This window comes from Lipotes vexillifer, unplaced genomic scaffold, assembly GCF_000442215.2.
Source record: "Lipotes vexillifer unplaced genomic scaffold, Lipotes_vexillifer_v1.1 scaffold500, whole genome shotgun sequence".
NCBI classification, from domain to species: domain Eukaryota; kingdom Metazoa; phylum Chordata; class Mammalia; order Artiodactyla; family Lipotidae; genus Lipotes; species Lipotes vexillifer.
Window position 1 is genome coordinate 706,133 of NW_006778765.1, and position 18,182 is coordinate 724,314.

The 18,182-nt window shown below is 39.3% G+C and overlaps 1 protein-coding gene across 1 annotated transcript in view; it reads left to right on the plus strand.

Annotated features, from left to right (window-relative positions):
* DOCK3 (dedicator of cytokinesis 3) overlaps positions 1 to 18,182 on the plus strand; it is a 391,142-nt gene that overhangs the window by 267,816 nt on the left and 105,144 nt on the right. Inside the window, exon 13 of the mRNA XM_007451883.1 lies at positions 13,863 to 13,951. Within this exon, the coding sequence (XP_007451945.1) occupies positions 13,863 to 13,951 (89 nt within the window). The remainder of the gene's footprint in view (positions 1 to 13,862; positions 13,952 to 18,182) is intronic.

Genomic DNA, 18,182 nt, shown 5'->3' on the forward strand with positions numbered 1-18,182 from the left:
GTGCAGGGTGGAGGGTTGTGCAGGGTGGAGGGTAGTTCAGGGTGGCACATAGTGCAGGGTGGAGGGTTGTGCAGGGTGGTGCATAGTGCAGGGTGGCAGGTAGTGCAGGGTGGATGCAGCTGCAGGGTAGACTGTCGTTCTTGGTGCAAGAGCTTCAGCATCATCCAGGAACATGTTAGAAAGGTGAGTTCTCAGGCTCCACAGCCACACAGTGAACCAGAAATTTTGGGGGTGGTACCCAGAAATCTATTTCAATCAGCTCTTGAGGTGAATCTGATGCAAGCTGAAGTTTAAGAATAACTGCTAGTGTTTAGTTATCCACAAGTTAGGCAGTCCGCAAACTACAATTCTTTTTTCAATGACTGTCACCAAATCATAAGAAAGTTGTGCTTTTGGACAAATTCTGTAGATATTCCAGTGTGGTTTCTGACAAGGAAGTGTCTTAATTTTTGGAGAGGTTTTAAAAGAACACAAAATTTACGTAGTTTTCCTTGTGTATTTGTTTTTATTTTAAAATTTTGTGTTGTATTGACTGTACCTTTGAGAACAAATATTTAAATTATAGCATGGATAAAGGCTTTGCTATAGAAGTTTAGAGTTGAAAGTTCACTTGAAATGTCATCAGATCGAATTCTTATCTTAGAGTTGAAATAAGAAGCTTAGAAGGGTTACAGGAATCCCTGGATCTCAGAGCACTGTTAATCCTATTGTTTTCTCTCTGTCCTCCATGAAGCATCCCACTTTCACTGGGTTTGTGCATACAAAAAAGGTGATATAAAAAATAATAATAATGAAAGTAAATAGTATCTTTCACTTACTTTGGTCATCATTTCCCATACCTGTATAAATCGATGCCTAGGTACAATATTTCCATACAGTAATTCAGAATGTCTCTCTTTGGGTCTTTTAAGTTTACAGTTTGTAATTCAATTTTATAAATGTTTTGAGGTCATGAATTATTCTTTGGGGCTGAAAATATTTAAGAGTTGTAGTCTTGAATTATTCTCATGCAATACACATACCACATCATTCTGCATCGAATTGCAGAATACCCTCAGGAACTTTTAGGGGTTCCATAGAGCCCAAGTTAAGAATTTCTGCTTAAATAAGCTCATTTAACACTGTGGATGAAAAAACTTCCTTCCCAAAATTATTCTTTTCATCTAAAGACTTTCTTTAGGAAAAGATTTTTGCTCCACCATGAATCCCATATAAATAATTGCCACCTAATTCCCCCACCTTCACCTCTGATGCCCCAGACTCAGCCCTGCATTTGCAAACGGTCAGCAGCAGGGCCTAAGGGGTGGATTCTCCAGTTTGCCCTCCGAAACATTCTCTCTCCTTCTCTGCAAGGACCCCTGCCCTGCCACCCTGCACTGGCACTGTCCATATTATTGGAGGGTAGGGGCAAGTTCTGGAGGCAATTTAAATAAGCTTTCTTGTACCAGAGATAAGCAGGACGTACAGATGCAGTTGAAATTTTATGCACATTTGGAAAGCTTGCTTATTTTAGGATTTTGTTCAGAAATGAGTCACTGGAGCGTCTGTTTCTGGCTCTCTCTCTGTGGCTCTGTCTCTCAGAATGATAAAATTCCCAGCTAGCGGCCAGAGAGAGCACATTAGTTTAAAATTTGTTCTAGTCAAGAAGCTCGTCCAGTGAAAGTGCCAAGGGACATGCCACAACAGATTTACAGTTCGCACAATAAATAAAGAGCTGAAGAAGGCTGAAGGGAGGTGAGCGCGGAGGATGCTCTGGAGCAGTGAGGACTGAGCGGGTCACAGAGTCAGTACATACCGAGGCAGTTACATCTCCAGCAACCTCTGTTATATACACAGAGATTTAGGGGCAACCATCATGTGATGATGTCCCAGGTAAAAATTGCAAGCTGTTACTTATGTATTAGTTACTCTAGAATTCACTAGCATAGATTGACTGATTGATCACATAACCACAAAGCAAAATTTAAGAGATTCGTCATGGATCCAGGCATTTAAATTGGGGTGGGTTAGGCAGTTAAATGGAGGGGCAAGCAGCTGGTGAGGCTTAGCTGGGAGAAGCACATCAGGTGGGTCATGCCAGTGGCTGGGTAAATGGCAGTGGCAGGAGGACTTACGAGGTCCAAAGAGTAGGTAGAACTTCATAGATAGGGTTCGGAGGGGTGGGATAGGGAGGGTGGGAGGGAGGGAGACAAAGAGGGAAGAGATATGGGAACATATGTATATGTATAACTGATTCACTCTGTTATAAAGCAGAAACTAACACACTATTGTAAAGCAATTATACCCCAATAAAGATGTTAAAAAAAAAAAATACAACTGTCCCGATAAATATTAAAGCACTGACGTGCCTGCAGCACACCAAAAAATAAATAAATAAATAAAAATAATAATAATAATAATGCCTCAAAATTATTATGTCCAATTTATTATAAATATAAACATAAAAGTACAGTAAAATCAAGAGATTTGTTAACATCCCTTTTGACATATAAGAAGACAAAAATAAGGATGGAGATAAATATCGAAATCAGATAAATAAATCTGACTTAGGAGAGAATCTGAATAAGGTTGATGTGACAGAGAATAACAGCATCATTGAGCACTCACCTGGGCTGTTATCTCTTTTTTACATATGAGGGAGACACGACACAGAGTGGTGAGGCACGTGCCTGAGCAGCCTTGTTAAGAGACCATACTCTTAGCTACTTGCTCTCCTACCTCTACACAGGGTGGCATAATTTATCATCTAAATCAGTACGGGCTGATAGTCAAATGGAGTGCTATTGCTTGCCAGGACAGCAGATGTAACTGGAGTATCCCAGCTCACCAGGCTGTATGATTCTTCCAGTGCTAAAAAAAAAAAAAAAAAAAGATTTGTCCAACAAACAGAATACATCTTTTCCAGGGCCCATGGAACATTTTACAAAAATTATTCATAGAAAAAAATTTCATAAATTCCACATGGCACAAGCAACACTCTGATCACAGTGCAGTTAGCATATTAGTCATCCAGAGGGGAAAGACCTTACAATAATTCTGATATCAAAAAAGATAACTTGGCAAAGGTCAACCTTCATTCCCAATTATTTAACAATTTTGGCTTAGTAAACTAAGAATAAAAATGCTGTTTGTTGCAGTTTGAGGGCGCTAATGGATATCAGTAGATTGGTTTTGAGATCAGAATGTTAAGTGGGTGTAGATTAAAATGGATGTACCAATGTAGAGTCACATAGGTACATGTGACATATTTTTTTTAATAAATTTATAGTGTGTATATATATGTAAGCAGTATGGATAAATGTGACACCTTTATTAGCAACAGAGACAACCCTCAGAATGGGAGAAAATATTTGCAAATGAAGCAACCGACAAGGGATTTATCTCCAAAATATACAAATAGCTCATGCAGCTCAATCAAAAAAGCAAATAACCCAATCAGAAAATGGGCAGCTCTAAATAGACATTTCTCCAAAGAAGACATACAGATGGCTAAAAAGCACATGAAAAGATGCTCAACATCACTAATTATTAGAGAAATGCAAATCAAAACTACAATGAGGTGTCACCTCACAAAATATCTACAAACAGTAAATGCTGGAAAGGGTGTGGAGAAAAGGGAAGCTTCCTGCACTGTTGGTGGGAGTGTAAATTGGTACAGCCACTATGGAGAGCAATATGGAGGTTCCTTAAAAAACTAAAAATAGAACTACCATATGAACTTGGACTTGTGCAGATAATCCAGGATGATTTCATCTCAAGATCCTCAACTTAATTACAACTGCAAAGACACTTTTTCCAAATAAGGAAACATTCACATTTCTAGGGATTAGGATATGGGCATATCTTTTTAGGGACCACCATTCAATGCATTCTAACTTTTGATTAACATTAACCCTGAATTAGAAAGACTTTTAAAGTCACAGTCAATGTGGAACCTGTTGGTGCAGAGATTGTGTGCTGTCTGCAAACAGGTTGCTCCCAAAAGAGCGAAGAGGCAGGTCTGAAATGTTCATGTGTGGGTCCTTCTCCTAGAAGCACTGGCCAAAGAAGTCACTCCTTTTCCCAGGAAAGTGATGGAAGGGTGGAAGTGTTACTCACATAAGGCTTTTCACCACCTGGAAAGAGGAATAAAAATAAGTATTCTTGCTAAAGCACTATAATTTTTTTTTTTTTTTTGGCAGTACGCGGGCCCCTTGCTGTTGTGGCCTCTCCCATTGCAGAGCACAGGCTCCGGACGCACAGGCTCAGCGGCCATGGCTCACAGGCCCAGCCGCTCCGCGGCATGTGGGATCCTCCCGGACCAGGGCATGAACCCGTGTCCCCTGCATCGGCAGGCGGACTTTCAACCACTGCGCCACCAGGGAAGCCCCCCTTTAATCCATTTTGAATGGATTAAAGAATGTTAGAGAATGTTCTAATTCCATTCTTTTACATGTACCTGTCCAGTTTTCCCAGCACCACTTACTGAAGAGACCATCTTTTCTCCATTGTATTGGTATATTCTTGCCTCCTTTGTTGAAAACTAATTGACTGTAAGTGTGCGGGTTTATTTCTGGGCTCTCTATCCTGTTCCATTGATCTCTATGTCTGTTTTTGTGACAGTAACATACTATTTTGATAAATTCAGCTTTGTAGTATAGTCTGAAATCCTCCAGCTCCGTTCTTCTTAAGATTTTTCTGGCTATCTAGGGTCTTTTGTGTTTCCATACAAATTTTTAAGTTTTTTGCTCCAGTTCTGTGAAAAATGCCATTGGTAGTTTGGTAGGGATTGCACTGAATCAGTAGATTGCCTTGGGTAGTATAGTCATTTTAACAATATTCATCCTCCCAATCCAAGAATACAGTATATCTCTCCATCTGTTTGTGTGGTCTTCAATTTTTTTCATCAGCATCTTACAGTTTTCAGAGGACAGGTCTTTTGTCTCCTTAGGTAGGTTTATTCCTAGGTATTTCATTATTTTTGATGTGATAGTAAATGGGGTTATTTCCTTAATTCCGCTTTCTAATAGTTCATTGCTATTGTATAGAAATGCATCAGATTTCTGTATATTAATTTTGCATCCAGCAACTTTACCGAATTCATTGATGAGCTCTAGTAGCTTTCTGGTAGCGTCTTTAGGATTTTCTATGTATAGTATCATGACACTGGCAAACAGTGACAGTTTTACTTTTTGTTTTCCAATTTGGATTCCTTTTATTTCTTTTTCTTCTCTCGTTGCTGTGGCTAAGATTTCCAAAATTATGTTGAATAAAAGTGGCAAGAGTGGACATCTTTGTCTTGTTCCTGATCTTAGAGGGAATACTTTCAGCTTTTCACTGTTGTGTATGATAGTAGTGGGTTTGTAATTTATGACCTTTATTATGTTGAGGTGTGTTCCCTCTATGCCAGCTTCCTGAAGAGTTTTTATCATAAATGATGTTGAATTTCATCAAAAGCTTTTTCTGCATCTATTGAGATGATCATATGGTTTTTATTCTTCAATATGTTAGTGTGGTGTATCACATTGATTGATTTGTGGATATTGAAAAATCCTTGCATTTCTAGGATAAATCCCACTTGACCACGGTGTATGATCCTTTTAATATATTGTTGGAGTCAGTTTGCTAGTATTTTGTTGAGGATTTTGGTGTCTTTGTTCATCAGTGATATTGGCCTATAATTTTCTTTTTTTATGATATCTTTGTCTGGTTTTCATGTCAGGGTGATCGTGGCCTCATAGGATGAATTTGGAAGTGTTGTTTTCTCTGCAGTTTTTTTGGAATAGTTTCAGAAGGATGGGTGTTAACTCTTCTCTAAATGTTTGGTGGAATTTACCTATGAAGCCATCTAGTCCTGGACTTTTGTTTATCGGGAGTTTTTAAATTACTGATTCATTTTCAGTACTGATAATTGGTCTGTTCATATTTTCTATTTCTTCCTAGTTAAGTCTTGGAAGATTGTACCTTTCTAAGAATTTGTCCATTTCTAGGTTGTCCATTTTATTGGCATATAATTGCTCGTAGTAGTCTCTTATGATCCTTTGTATTTCTGTGGTGCTGGTTGTAACTTCTCCTTTTCCGTTTCTGATATCATTGATTTGGGCCCTCTCCCTTTTTTTTCTTGATGACTCTGGCTACAGGTTTATCCATTTTGCTTATATTTGCCAAGAACCAGCTTTTAGTTTCATCGATCTTTTCTTTTTTTTTTTTAAGTCTCTATTTCATTTATTTTTGCTCTGATTTCTTTCCTTCTACTAACTTTGGGTTTTGTTTGTTCTTTTTTCTCTAGTTGCTTTAGGTGTAGGGTTAGGTTGTTTATTTGAGATTTTTCTTGTTTCCTGAGGTAAGCTTGTATCGCTCTAAACTTCCTTCTTAGAACTGCTTTTGCTGCACCCCATAGGTTTTGGATCATCTTGTTTTCATTTGTGTCTAGGTATTTTTTAATTTCCTCTTCGATTTCTTCCGTGATCCACTGGTTGTTTAGTAGCAAAAAACACATGTTTGTGTTTTTTTCAGTTCTTTTCTTGTGGTTGATTTCTAGCCTCATAGCATTGTGGTTGGAAAAGATGCTTGATATGATTTTAGTTTTCTTAAATTTACTGAGGCTTTCCTTGTGGCCCAGCATGTGTTCTGTCCTGGAGAGTGTTCCACATGCACTTGAAAAGAATGTGTATTCTGCTGCTTTTGGATGGAATGCTCTGTAAATATTAATTAAATCCATCTGGTCTAACATGTCATTTAAGGCCTGTGTTTCCTTTTTGATTTTCTGTCTGGATAATGTGTCCATTGATGTAAGTGGGGTATTTTTTAAATAAATTAATTTATTAATTTATTTATTTTTGGCTCCATTGGGTCTTCGTTGCTGCTCGCGCGGGCTTTCTCTAGTTGCGGCTAGTGGGGGCTACTCTTCATTGTGGTGCGCAGGCTTCTCATTGCGGTGGCTTCTCTAGGCCCGTGGGCTTCGGTAGTTGCAGCACACAGGCTTAGTAGTTGTGGCTCGTGGGCTTTAGAATGCAGCCTCAGTAGTTGTGGTGTACAGGCTTAGTTGCTCCACAGCATGTGGAATCTTCCCAGACCAGGGCTCGAACCCTGGCAGATGGCAGATGGATTCTTAACCACTGCACCAGCAGGGACGTCCCCTAAGTGGGGTATTAAAGTCCCCTACTATTATTGTGTTACCATTGATTCTTTCTTTTATGTTTGTTAATATTTGCCTTATATTTTGAGGTGCTCCTATGTTGGGTGCATATATATTTACCATTGTTATATCTTCTTCTTGGATTGATCCCTTGATCATTATGTAGTGTCTTTCTTTATTTCTTATAACAATCTTTATTTTAAAGTCTATTTTGTCTGATACAAGTATTGCTACTTTGGCTTTCTTTTGATTTCCATTTGCATGGACTATGTTTTTCCATCCCCTCTCTCACTTTCAGTCGGTATGTGTCTCTAGATCTGATATGAGTCTCTTGTAGGCAGCATACATGGGTCCTGTTTTTGTATCCATTCAGCCAGTGTGTGTCTTTTGGTTGGAGCATTTAGCCCATTTACATTTAAAGTAATTATTGATATGTATGTTCCTATTGCCATTTTAATTGTTTTCGATTTGTTTTTATATGCCTTATTTTCCCCTTTTTCTTTTGCTCTCTTCTCTTGTGATTTGATGACTATCTTTAGTGTTACGTTTGGATTCCCTTTTCCTTTTTGTGTATATATCTGTTATAAATTTTGGTTTGCAATTACGTCAGGTGTTTGTATAGCTGTCTTTGTGTATACGTGATTGTTCTAAGTTGCTGATCCCTTAATTTCAGATGCATTTTAGATACCTTGCACTTGTACTCTCCTCTCATGATTACTGTTTTTGATATCAAATTTTACATCTAATTGTTTTGTGTATCTCTTTAACTGCTTATTGTGGATACAGGTGATTTTATCACTCTTGTGTTTTAACCTCCCTATGAGCTTTGTGGATATTTTCTACCTTTACTGTATGTTTCACTTTACCAATGAGCTTTTTCATTCTGTAATTTTCTTGTTTCTAGTTGTGGCCTTTTCTTTTTTACCTAGAGAAGTTCCTTTAACATTTGTTGTAAAGCTGGTTTGGTGGTGCTGAATTCTTTAGCTTTTGCTTGTCTGTAAAGCTTTTGATTTCTCCTTCTAATCCGAGAGCCTTGCTGGGTAGAGTATTCTTGGTTGTAGGTTCTTCTCTTTCATCACTTTAAATATATCATACCATTCCCTTCTAGCCTGTTGAGTTTCTGCTGAAAAATTGGCTGATAGTATTATGGGAGTTCCCTTGTATGTTATTTGTTGCTTTCCCCTAGCTGCTTTTAGTTTTCTCTATCTTTAATTTTTGTCATTTTGATTACAATGTATCTGGTCTATTCCTCTTTGGGTTAATCCTGTATGGGACTCTGTGCTTCTTGGACTTGGGTGACTGTCTCCTTTCCCAGATGAGGGAGGTTTTCAGCTGTTATCTCTTCAGATATTTTCTTGGGCCCTTTCTCTCTTCTCCTGGGACCCCTGTAATGTGAATATTAGCAGACTTGATGTTGTCCCAGAGGTCTCTTAATCTGTCCTGACTTCTGTTCATTATTCTTTCTTTTGTCTGCTCAGCAGCAGTGATTTCTGCTACTCTGTCTTCCCAGCTCACTGGTCCATTCTTCTGATTCATTTAGTCTACTGTTGATTCCTTCCAGTGCATTTTTCATTTCAGTTATTGTATTCTTCATCTCTGGTTGGTTGTTCTTTATATTTTCTAACTCTGTTAAAAATTTTCTGACTTCTTTTTCTGTGCATCCATTCTTCTCTCGAGTTCTTTGATTATCTTTACGATCATTACTCTGAATGCCTTGGGTAGATTGCCTGTCTCCACTTCACTTAGTTGTTCTTCTGGAGTTTTATCTTGTTCTTTCATCTGAAACATATTTCTCGTTTTGTCTCAGTTGCTATTTGTATTTTTATGTATGTGGTAGGTTAGTCACTTTTCTTGACCTTGGAGAAGCGGCCCTCTGTAGGAAGCGTCCTATGCATCCCAGCAGTTCCGCACTCCCGCCACCCAAGCTGTGTGCTCTAAGGGTTCACTCGAAGAGGGCTGTGTGGGTCCTTCTGTTGTGGTGGGCTAACTGTGTGGATAGTCTGATAGGCCCCTAGTCTGGTTGGCTACCAGAACCTGCTTTGTGTGGATGCTACTGGCTGCTGTTTAGCAGGGCCTGGTTATGAGGTGGCTGGTTGCGCAATCCTACATCACCCCCAGGGCTAGTGCTGGCTTACTGGTGGATGGAGTCAGAGTCCTGAAGACTCTGGGGCTGTTGCCCTCCCACTGGCAGGTGAAGCCAGATCCTGGGGTTAGTGCCAGTCTACTAGCAAGCAGAGCTTGTTCCTGGAGTCTGGCTGCAGCCCAGGGATCCCAGAGCTCGTTTCAGGTTGTTTTGTGGGGGGATGTTGGTTCCGGACACAGTTGGGTATGGGTTCTGGGGTGTCCTGAAGGTTGCATTGGCCCGCTAGTGGGCCAGGCCAGGGCCCAGCTGATCCCAGGGTAGGGTCTGCCCTGTATTGAGGGGTCGTAGTTTTCTTGCTTCTGGTGTCTGCCCCCTTGTGGATAAGGTTGGTCTAGAGGCTTGGTCTGGCTTCCTGGTGGGAGTGGTGGGTACATCTTGGCCCTGTGGTGGGCTGGGCCATGTCTAGGGGCAAGCCCAGAGGTAGCTATGGGCTCTTTAGTCTTTAGGCAGCCTGTCTGCTGATTTTTGGCACTGTGTCCCCACCCAGTCAGTTGTTTGGCCTAAAGTGTCCCAGCAGTGCTGCCTAGAGGCTGTTGGATAGGGCCAGGTCTTGGAACTAAAGAGCCAAGATGTCAGCCATCAACAGTGTTCCCCAGTATGTTTGCCACCAGTGTCTGTGTCCCCAGGGTGAGCTTCATCCACGCCTCACCTCTCCAGGAGACGCTCCAAAACCAGCAGGAAGGTCTGGCCCAGGCTCCTGTCAAATTATATTTTTTTCCCTATGTGCTGGTGTGCATGAGCTTTTGTATGAAAAAAAAAGGGAGCTTTTTTCACTCCCTTTAAGAGTGAAGTCTCTATTTTAAGTAAGCCCCACTGGCCTTCAAAACCAAATGCTCTGGGGGCTCGTCTTGCCAGTGCTGGGCTGGGGAGCCTGATGTGGGGCTCAGAACTCTCACTCCTATGGTAGAACTTCTACAATATAATTATTCTCCAGTTTGTGGGTCACCCATCTGGAGATATGGGGTTTGATTATGAGTCTTCCCCTTCTTCTGGTCTCGTTGTGGTTCCTTCTTTATGTCTTTGGCTGTAGAAGATCTTTTCTGGTAGGTTCCAGTATTTGTTATCAATGGTTGTTCTGCAAATAGTTGTGATTTTGGTGTGAGAAGAGGTGAGCTCAGAGTGTTTTTATTCTGCCATCTTGGCCACTCTCCAAGAAAGAATTTTAATATGGATTATTTGCACTAAATTAAGTTTTAAGCCATAGTCAAAACTGAATAGTTGCAGTTAGATGAAGGTAGACAGAATGGGAATTCTGACTGATGTCAGGGAGACAAGTACACTGAAGCCTGGTGTGGGAGTAAGGTTTTCAGGGTCACAGAACTCTGCAGCTTCTTTCTCTCTGCCCCTCCACCCTCACCCCTGCCCCGCTTTGGGTCTAGACAGACCTGTGTTTAGACTACAGCTTCACCTCACTCTCCTCATCTGTAAGATGAACATGAGAATACCTATCTTAGTGAAATAAAATATGGGAGAATATCCTGATCATTACCTACCTATATTAGGCATCCTAAAAAAGCAGACTTAAAGGTCTTACAAACAACTCTTTAAAACTTCTTGAATACTTTTTTGGGTTGCCCACCTTGGGGAAAGATGAGAAGAAAGTTGGGTGAATACCCATGAGAAACACAGGAATCAAGAAGATACGGAGGTAGTAGGGAAGAGGCAAATGGTAAAGTGTGCTCTAGTACATGAGTGAATAAGAACAGTACTCTGAACACTCTTTGCTGAGCAGAATCTGCACACCTGCTCTGATGCTTTGGAATGCTTAGTGATCCCATGTAGAAAACCAGAAACCTCTCACCCCTCTGTGTTAAACCTTGAGTAAAATCCCTGGACATGTAGTGGTTGAGGTGCTACTTCATTGCCTGTGCTGGTTACCTCCTCTGTGGGGAAGGTGTGCCACAGAGGCACACAGACCTGTTTTAGATTACAATCCCTTGTGAGTCTTATGATTGAGGACAAACTATCAACATCAGTAATCATGCTCTAAATACTAATTTGATTGGATACAACATAATCATGCTTCATTATAATCATAACTCATTTGGTTAATAAATGCTTATTACATTTATATTTTTTCCTTACAAAATATCCTAGTGATTGGTTAAAATATGCTAATGATACCACATCCATTTAGTTTCAGATGATTTGAGTAGCTCCCTTGGCATTCTAGAAAGGGAGATAATTGAAAGGCCAGTTAAGAGGTGATTACACTGGTCTGGAAGAGAGGTGGTAATGGCTGAACCAAGGCCATGAAGAGGAGAGGTCAGATGTGACAGATTTTAAGATAACAAAATCTACAGGACGTGATGACAGCTGGAAGAGTTGTGGTTTAGTGAACTAGTGGGTTCTACTCAGTAGGAGCAGACGGGCGGGTAGGAAATGATAAGCTGTCTTGTGGCCATGCAGGTCAGGAACTTAGGTGTGAGTCTGGGCTGGAGACACTGCTTTGGGTCTTAACTGCTTTTGGTGGTGGTTGAAACCATGGGAGCAGGTGAGATTGCCCAGAAAGCTTATATGGTAGGAATGAAATGGGCTTCAAATGCAGATCTCTGAATGCCAATGATAGTTAAGGGGTATACAAAGGGAGAGGAGTACAGGGGACAAGCCATCAGGTGTCTGGCATCTGAATTGTATGTGTCGGGTGGAAAAGTACATGTCAGTGAAATAATACACATTGTCACTGTTGATGTGGTTGATAAAGCACCAGCTCACTGGTTCTATACTGCCAAAGAACCAGTGAGTGTTTTATTGGAGAAATACTGAAATTATACCACCCATTGGAGAGAGGGAGTTAATTTTCAAGACTCTTTTTTTTTTCCTTTTGGTTTTATTTGTTTATTTATTTATTTGGATTCTTTGTGTGTGTATTTCATATATATATATATATATATATTACTTGAGATGTATAGCATGTTACCTTGATATATTTATATATTGTATTATGATTGCCAGTCAAGCAATATTTATCACATTGCATCATTATTGTACAATATTATTGTTTGTATTCATTATACTGTGCATTAGTCAAGACTCTTATTTTGAAGTGGGGGGGAGTACACTATAACAAACTATAGTCAGATTTCTATTAAAGAAAGTAACTACTGATTTTGTAAACCTAGAAAGTGACAAAAATCTGACAGCAAGACAAGTCTCAGTCCTCACCAGCTGGGCACTTCTCTGATGTATTAACTGATTGGAAGAGCTGAGACAGTGTGCATGTCAGACAGGAAGGGCTAGACGTGCTGCTGCCAGCACCTCTCACTTTTGATTTCCAACTGAGTTGCTAATCACAAGTGATCATTTTAAAGAACACTCTCCCGCTTCCTTTCCTTGGAAGGATTTCTGTGAGCAGAAGTTATCCTCACAGCTCTGGACTTTGAGAACCTTATCTTTGACAATTCTTTGTAACATCTCTAAGTGAGGCTTATTTCTACTAAGGAGTCTGAAGAGCTACTGATTAAGAAAAATTTGTCCAGTGGCCAACCTCCTTTATCTCTGAATGGTCTCTGTACAAACTCTTTTATTTAGAAACCTGTTGTGCTTCACACTGCTGGATGGCACATGATATAACTCTTGCTGGAGTTTCCTCTTGCTGTGGCTGGACTACACACTTCTAAGTTACCATGGAAAGATCCTGTCTGGTTTCCTTTGTGCATGGGCTCTGTTTTCTGGGGTCAGTGGGTTCTCCCTATGCAACAGGGGAAGGGAGGGGCTGAGGCTGTGGAGACTCTGGGTGTCACATGGAATTTTCAAGAGATGATTCTAATCTCATTTCAGTTGTTTCATCAAGATGTCTACATTAGGATGAGGAATTCCTTCCTAGTCTCTGTTCCTAAACCATACCAAGTGGTTGTATGACTGCAGCTTTCTTGGAATTTTCCTTTAGAGGGGAAGACTCTAAAAATGTCAGAAATTAATAGAGGTGCAGTGTTGTTCCTCCATTCTCTCTTTTCTCCCAATCCTGAAGTCCCTAGGAAAGAACTTTATTCTTACATTTTTAGGCATCCAGCCTTCTCTACTAAGCCCTCCTTCCCCTTGACTACAGAGGATTTCACAGTGAACCAAGCCCACTACTCTCCCAAACTTTTCTTCTTATCGTGGTCTGGCTGAAATACAGCCACAGGCAAATATCAACATTGCCCTGAGCTTAGCAGGATTTTTCTCTGGGGCCATTACAGCGACAGTTGAATGACTGCGTAGAGCAAGTGTGACATGGAAGTTTGTAAACAGCAGTACTTGTTGAAAGGAACTGTTTTTTCCTCTATCAGGAGCTTTCCTCTAGCACCTAGTTTTAAGGGTGTATAAGGAACTAAAAAAGAAAAAAACTTGTCATGTGGGAAAGTGTTACTTCAGAGAATAGGATATTTTGCCACTCAAAAATATTTGCAGAGGTTCATTTTAGAGTTTCTACTATTTCCCCAAATATGAATCTTCTGTGTGCCTTACCAGAAAATGAGCCTTGTCTAATTTAGTAAAATATATGTTCATTTATTTAGGAAAATGAGTTTGAAGTATCCCTTCAAACTTAGTGTTACACATTGAACGTCAGACCAGATGTTTAAACTGTTGAGAATCATAATGCCTGTCCTTCTGTTGCAGGTGCAACAACGAGAGTGAGTGGTCCCAGATCCACGAGAATATCATCCGCAAGTCCAGCGCCAAGTACTCTGCCCCCAGCGCCAGTCATGGTAATGTGCTTCTTTGGCTAGGAGACTTTGTGTTGCATCTGCAGTTGCTGATCATACACACCTTAGTTGATTTGTGCTGGTCAGTTGCCAGATGTAAAGTTCAGTCTCCTACAGACATTTGTTCTCCTGTTCAGGCAATTTCTCTTTCTTTTTGTGATAATTTGAGACCTTCCCTAATTACTCTTTTTAAAAATTTTTATTGGAGTATAGTTGATTTACAGTGTGTGTTAGTTTCTGCTGTACAGCAAAGTGAATCAGTTATACCTATACATATATCCACTCTTTTTTAGATTCTTTTCCCATATAGGTCATCACAGAGTATTGAGTAGAGTTCCCTGTGCTATATAGTAGGTCCTTATTAGTTATCTATTTTATATATAGTAGTGTGTATGCATCAATCCTAATCTTCCAATTTGTCCCTCCCCCCCAGTAACCATAAGTTTGTTTTCTACATCTGTGACTATTTCTGTTTTGTAAATACATTCATTTGTACCATTGTTTTTTAGATTCCACATGTAAGTGATATCACATGATATTTTTGTCTTTCTCTGTCTGACTTACTTCACTTAGTGTGATAATCTCTGGGTCCATCCATGTTGCTGCAAAGGGCATTATTTCATTCTTTTTTATGGCTGAGTAATATTCCATTGTGTGTATGTACCACATTTTCTTTATCCATTCCTCTGTCGATGGATATTTAGGTTGCTTCCATGTCTTGGCTGTTGTAAACAGTATTACAGTGAACATTAGAGTGCACCTATCCTTTTGGATTTTGGTTTTCTCCAGATATATGCTCAGGAGTAGGATTCCTGGACCATATGGTAGTTCTATTTTTAGTTTTTTAAGGAACCTCCATACTGTTCTCCACAACGGCTGTACCAGTTTACGTTCCCACCAACAATATAGGAGGGCTCCCTTTTCTCCACACTATCTCTAGTATTTATTTGTAGACTTTTTGATGGTGGCCATTCTGACCAGTGTGAAGTGATACCTCATTGTAGTTTTGATTTGCATTTCTCTGATAATTAGTGATGTTGAGCATCTTTTCATGTGTGCTTTTTGGCCATTTCTTCTGACCAAAATACTCTTTCCATGGTGGATTCCTTATGCTTTGATAGGTAACGTGAGTTCTAGTTTGAATCCAGAGTGAACAAAAGTGTTGCCGGGTTTGTCACATTGTGAAGTCTGTTTTTTCCTGAACAAAGGTTACACACCCAGCCCCCAAAAAAGACACACATGTCACTTTTTCTATTCCCGTTCAGTGTTAGCATCACCAAAAAAGCCTGACGCTAATGAGAATCAATGATTAGTCTGCCAGTATCAGTCATTCTGGAACTAAAATAGAAGATCTTTATTTCAAAGCAGCTTTCATCTTAGCTCAACTTCTCCTTTTCTTTTTCCCTCATTTTAAAACTCTGTTTAATTTCTATCTAAATCTTGGTACAGTTGTACATATTAACATTAATTCTAAACTGAATATTGCTTGATTAAATTAGAAGCACTATTTAAAAGCCTATAAGATCTGAATAGACGTTTTTCCAAAGATGTACAGATGGCCAGCAGGCACATGAAAAGATGTTCAACATCATTAATCATCAGAGAAATGCAAATTAAAACCACAATGATATATCACCTCAAACCTCTCAGAATGGCTTTCATGAAAAAGGACACAAATAACAAATGTTGGTGAGGCTGTGGAGAAAAGGGAACCCTCACATACCGTTGGTGGGAATGTAAATTGGTGCAGCGACTGTTGAAAAACAGTATGGAGGATTCTCAAAAAACTGAAAATAGAACTACCATGTGACCCAACAATTCCATTCCTGGGTATATATCCGGAAAAAAAAACCCCCGCTAATTTGAAAAGATGTATACACCCCAGTGTTCATAGAAGCATTATTTACAGTTGCCAAGATATGGAAGCAACCTAAGTGTCCATCAAAAGATGAACGGATAAAGAAGATGTAGTGTATATATATGTACAATGGAATACTACTCAGCCTTAAAAAAGAATGAAATTTTGCCATTTGCAAAAACATACATGGAGTTGGAGGGTATTATGCTAAGTGACATAAGTTAGAGAAAGACAAATACTGTATGATATCACTTATATGTGGAATCTAAAACGTAAAACAAACTAGTGAATATAACAAGAAGAAACAGACTCACAGATATAGAGAACAAACTGTTGGTTTCCAGTGAGAGGAGGGACATGGGGAGGGGTAGAGGATTAAGAGGTACAAACTACTATGTATAAAACAAATAAGCTGCAAGGATATAACAACACAGAGAATATAGCCAATATTTTATAATAAATATAAATGGAACATAACCTTTAAAAGTTGTGAATCACTGTTGTACAGCTGAAACTTATATAATATTGTACATCAACTATACCTCAATGAAATATATATATATATATATAATATATAAATAAAAGTAAAAGCCTATGAGCTTTTATATACCCTTGAAGATAGCTATCAAATTTACATAGAACTGTGTTTCTCCAGATAGTTTTTAGTGAGTTGGCCAAAAAGTTCATTTGGTTTTCTGTAAGATGGCTCTAGTAGTGCTTAGTTGTCTTCAACTTCATTCGAAACAGTTTTGTTAGATTATGTTTTGACAGCTGTCATATCAGCATGCATTTTAAAAAAACTTATCAAAATTGGTGATTTTTGTGTAGCCATTTTAATATCGAAGATGGAAGAAAAAAAGCAACATTTTCGGCATATTATGCTTTATTATTTCTAGAAAAGTAAAAAGGTAACTGAAACGCAAAAAAAGATTTGTGCAGTGTATGGAGAAGGTGCTGTGACTGATCGAACGTGTCAAAGGTGATTTATGTATTTTCATGCTGGAGATTTCTAGCTGGATGATGCTCCATGGTCAGGTAGACCAGGTGAAGTTGATAGCGATGAAATCAAGACATTAATTGAGAACAGTCGACGTTATACCATGTGGGAGATAGCTGACATACTCAAAATATCCAAATAAAGCGTTGAAAATCATTTGCACCAGCTTGGTTATGTTAATCTCTTTGATGTTTGGGTTCCACATAAGTTAAGCGAAGAAAACCTTCTTGACCATATTTCCGCATGTAATTCTTTATTTAAATGTAACAAAAACATTCTGTTTTAAAAACAAACTGTGACGGGTGATGAAAAGTGGATACTGTACAATAATGTGGAATGGAAGAGATCGTGGGGCAAGTGAAATGAACCACCACCAACCACACCAAAGGCCGGTCTTCATCCAAAGAAGGTGATGTTGTGTACATGGTGGGATTGGAAGGGAGTCCTCTATTATGAGCTGCTTCTGGAAAACCAAACAATTAATTCCAACAAGTATTGCTCCCAGTTAGACCAACTGAAAGCAGCACTCGATGAGAAGCGTCTGGAATTAGTCAACAGAAAATGCATAATCTTCCATCAAGATAACGCAAGACTGCATGTTTCTTTGATGACCAGGCAAAAACTGTTACAGCTTGGCTGGGAAGTTCTGATTTATCTGCCATATTCACCAGACATTGCACCTTCAGATTCCCATTTATTTCAGTCTTTACAGAACTCTCTTAACTAGAACAAAAAATTGGACAATTTGTATGGAACACAAAAGACCCCGAATAGCCAAAGCAATCTTGAGAACGAAAAACGGAGCTGAAGGTATCAGGCTCCCTTACTTCAGACTGTACTACAAAGCTACAGTAATCAAGACAGTATGGTACTGGCACAAAAACAGAAAGATACATCAATGGAACAGGATAGAAAGCCCAGAGATAAACCCAGGCACATATGGTCACCTTATCTTTGATAAAGGAGGCAGGAATGTACAGTGGAGAAAGGACAGCCTCTTCAATAAGTGGTGCTGGGAAAACTGGACAGCTACATGTAAAAGTATGAGATTAGATCACTCCCTAACACCATACACAAAAATAAGCTCAAAATGGATTAAAGACCTAAATGTAAGGCCAGAAACTATCAAACTCTTAGAGGAAAACATAGGCAGGACACTCTATGACATAAATCACAGCAAGATCCTTTTTGACCCACCTCCTAGAGAAATGGAAATAAAAACAAAAATAAACAAATGGGACCTAATGAAACTTCAAAGCTTTTGCACAGCAAAGGAAACCATAAACAAGACCAAAAGACAACCCTCAGAATGGGAGAAAATATTTGCAAATGAAGCAACTGACAAAGGATTAATCTCCAAAATATACAAGCAGCTCATG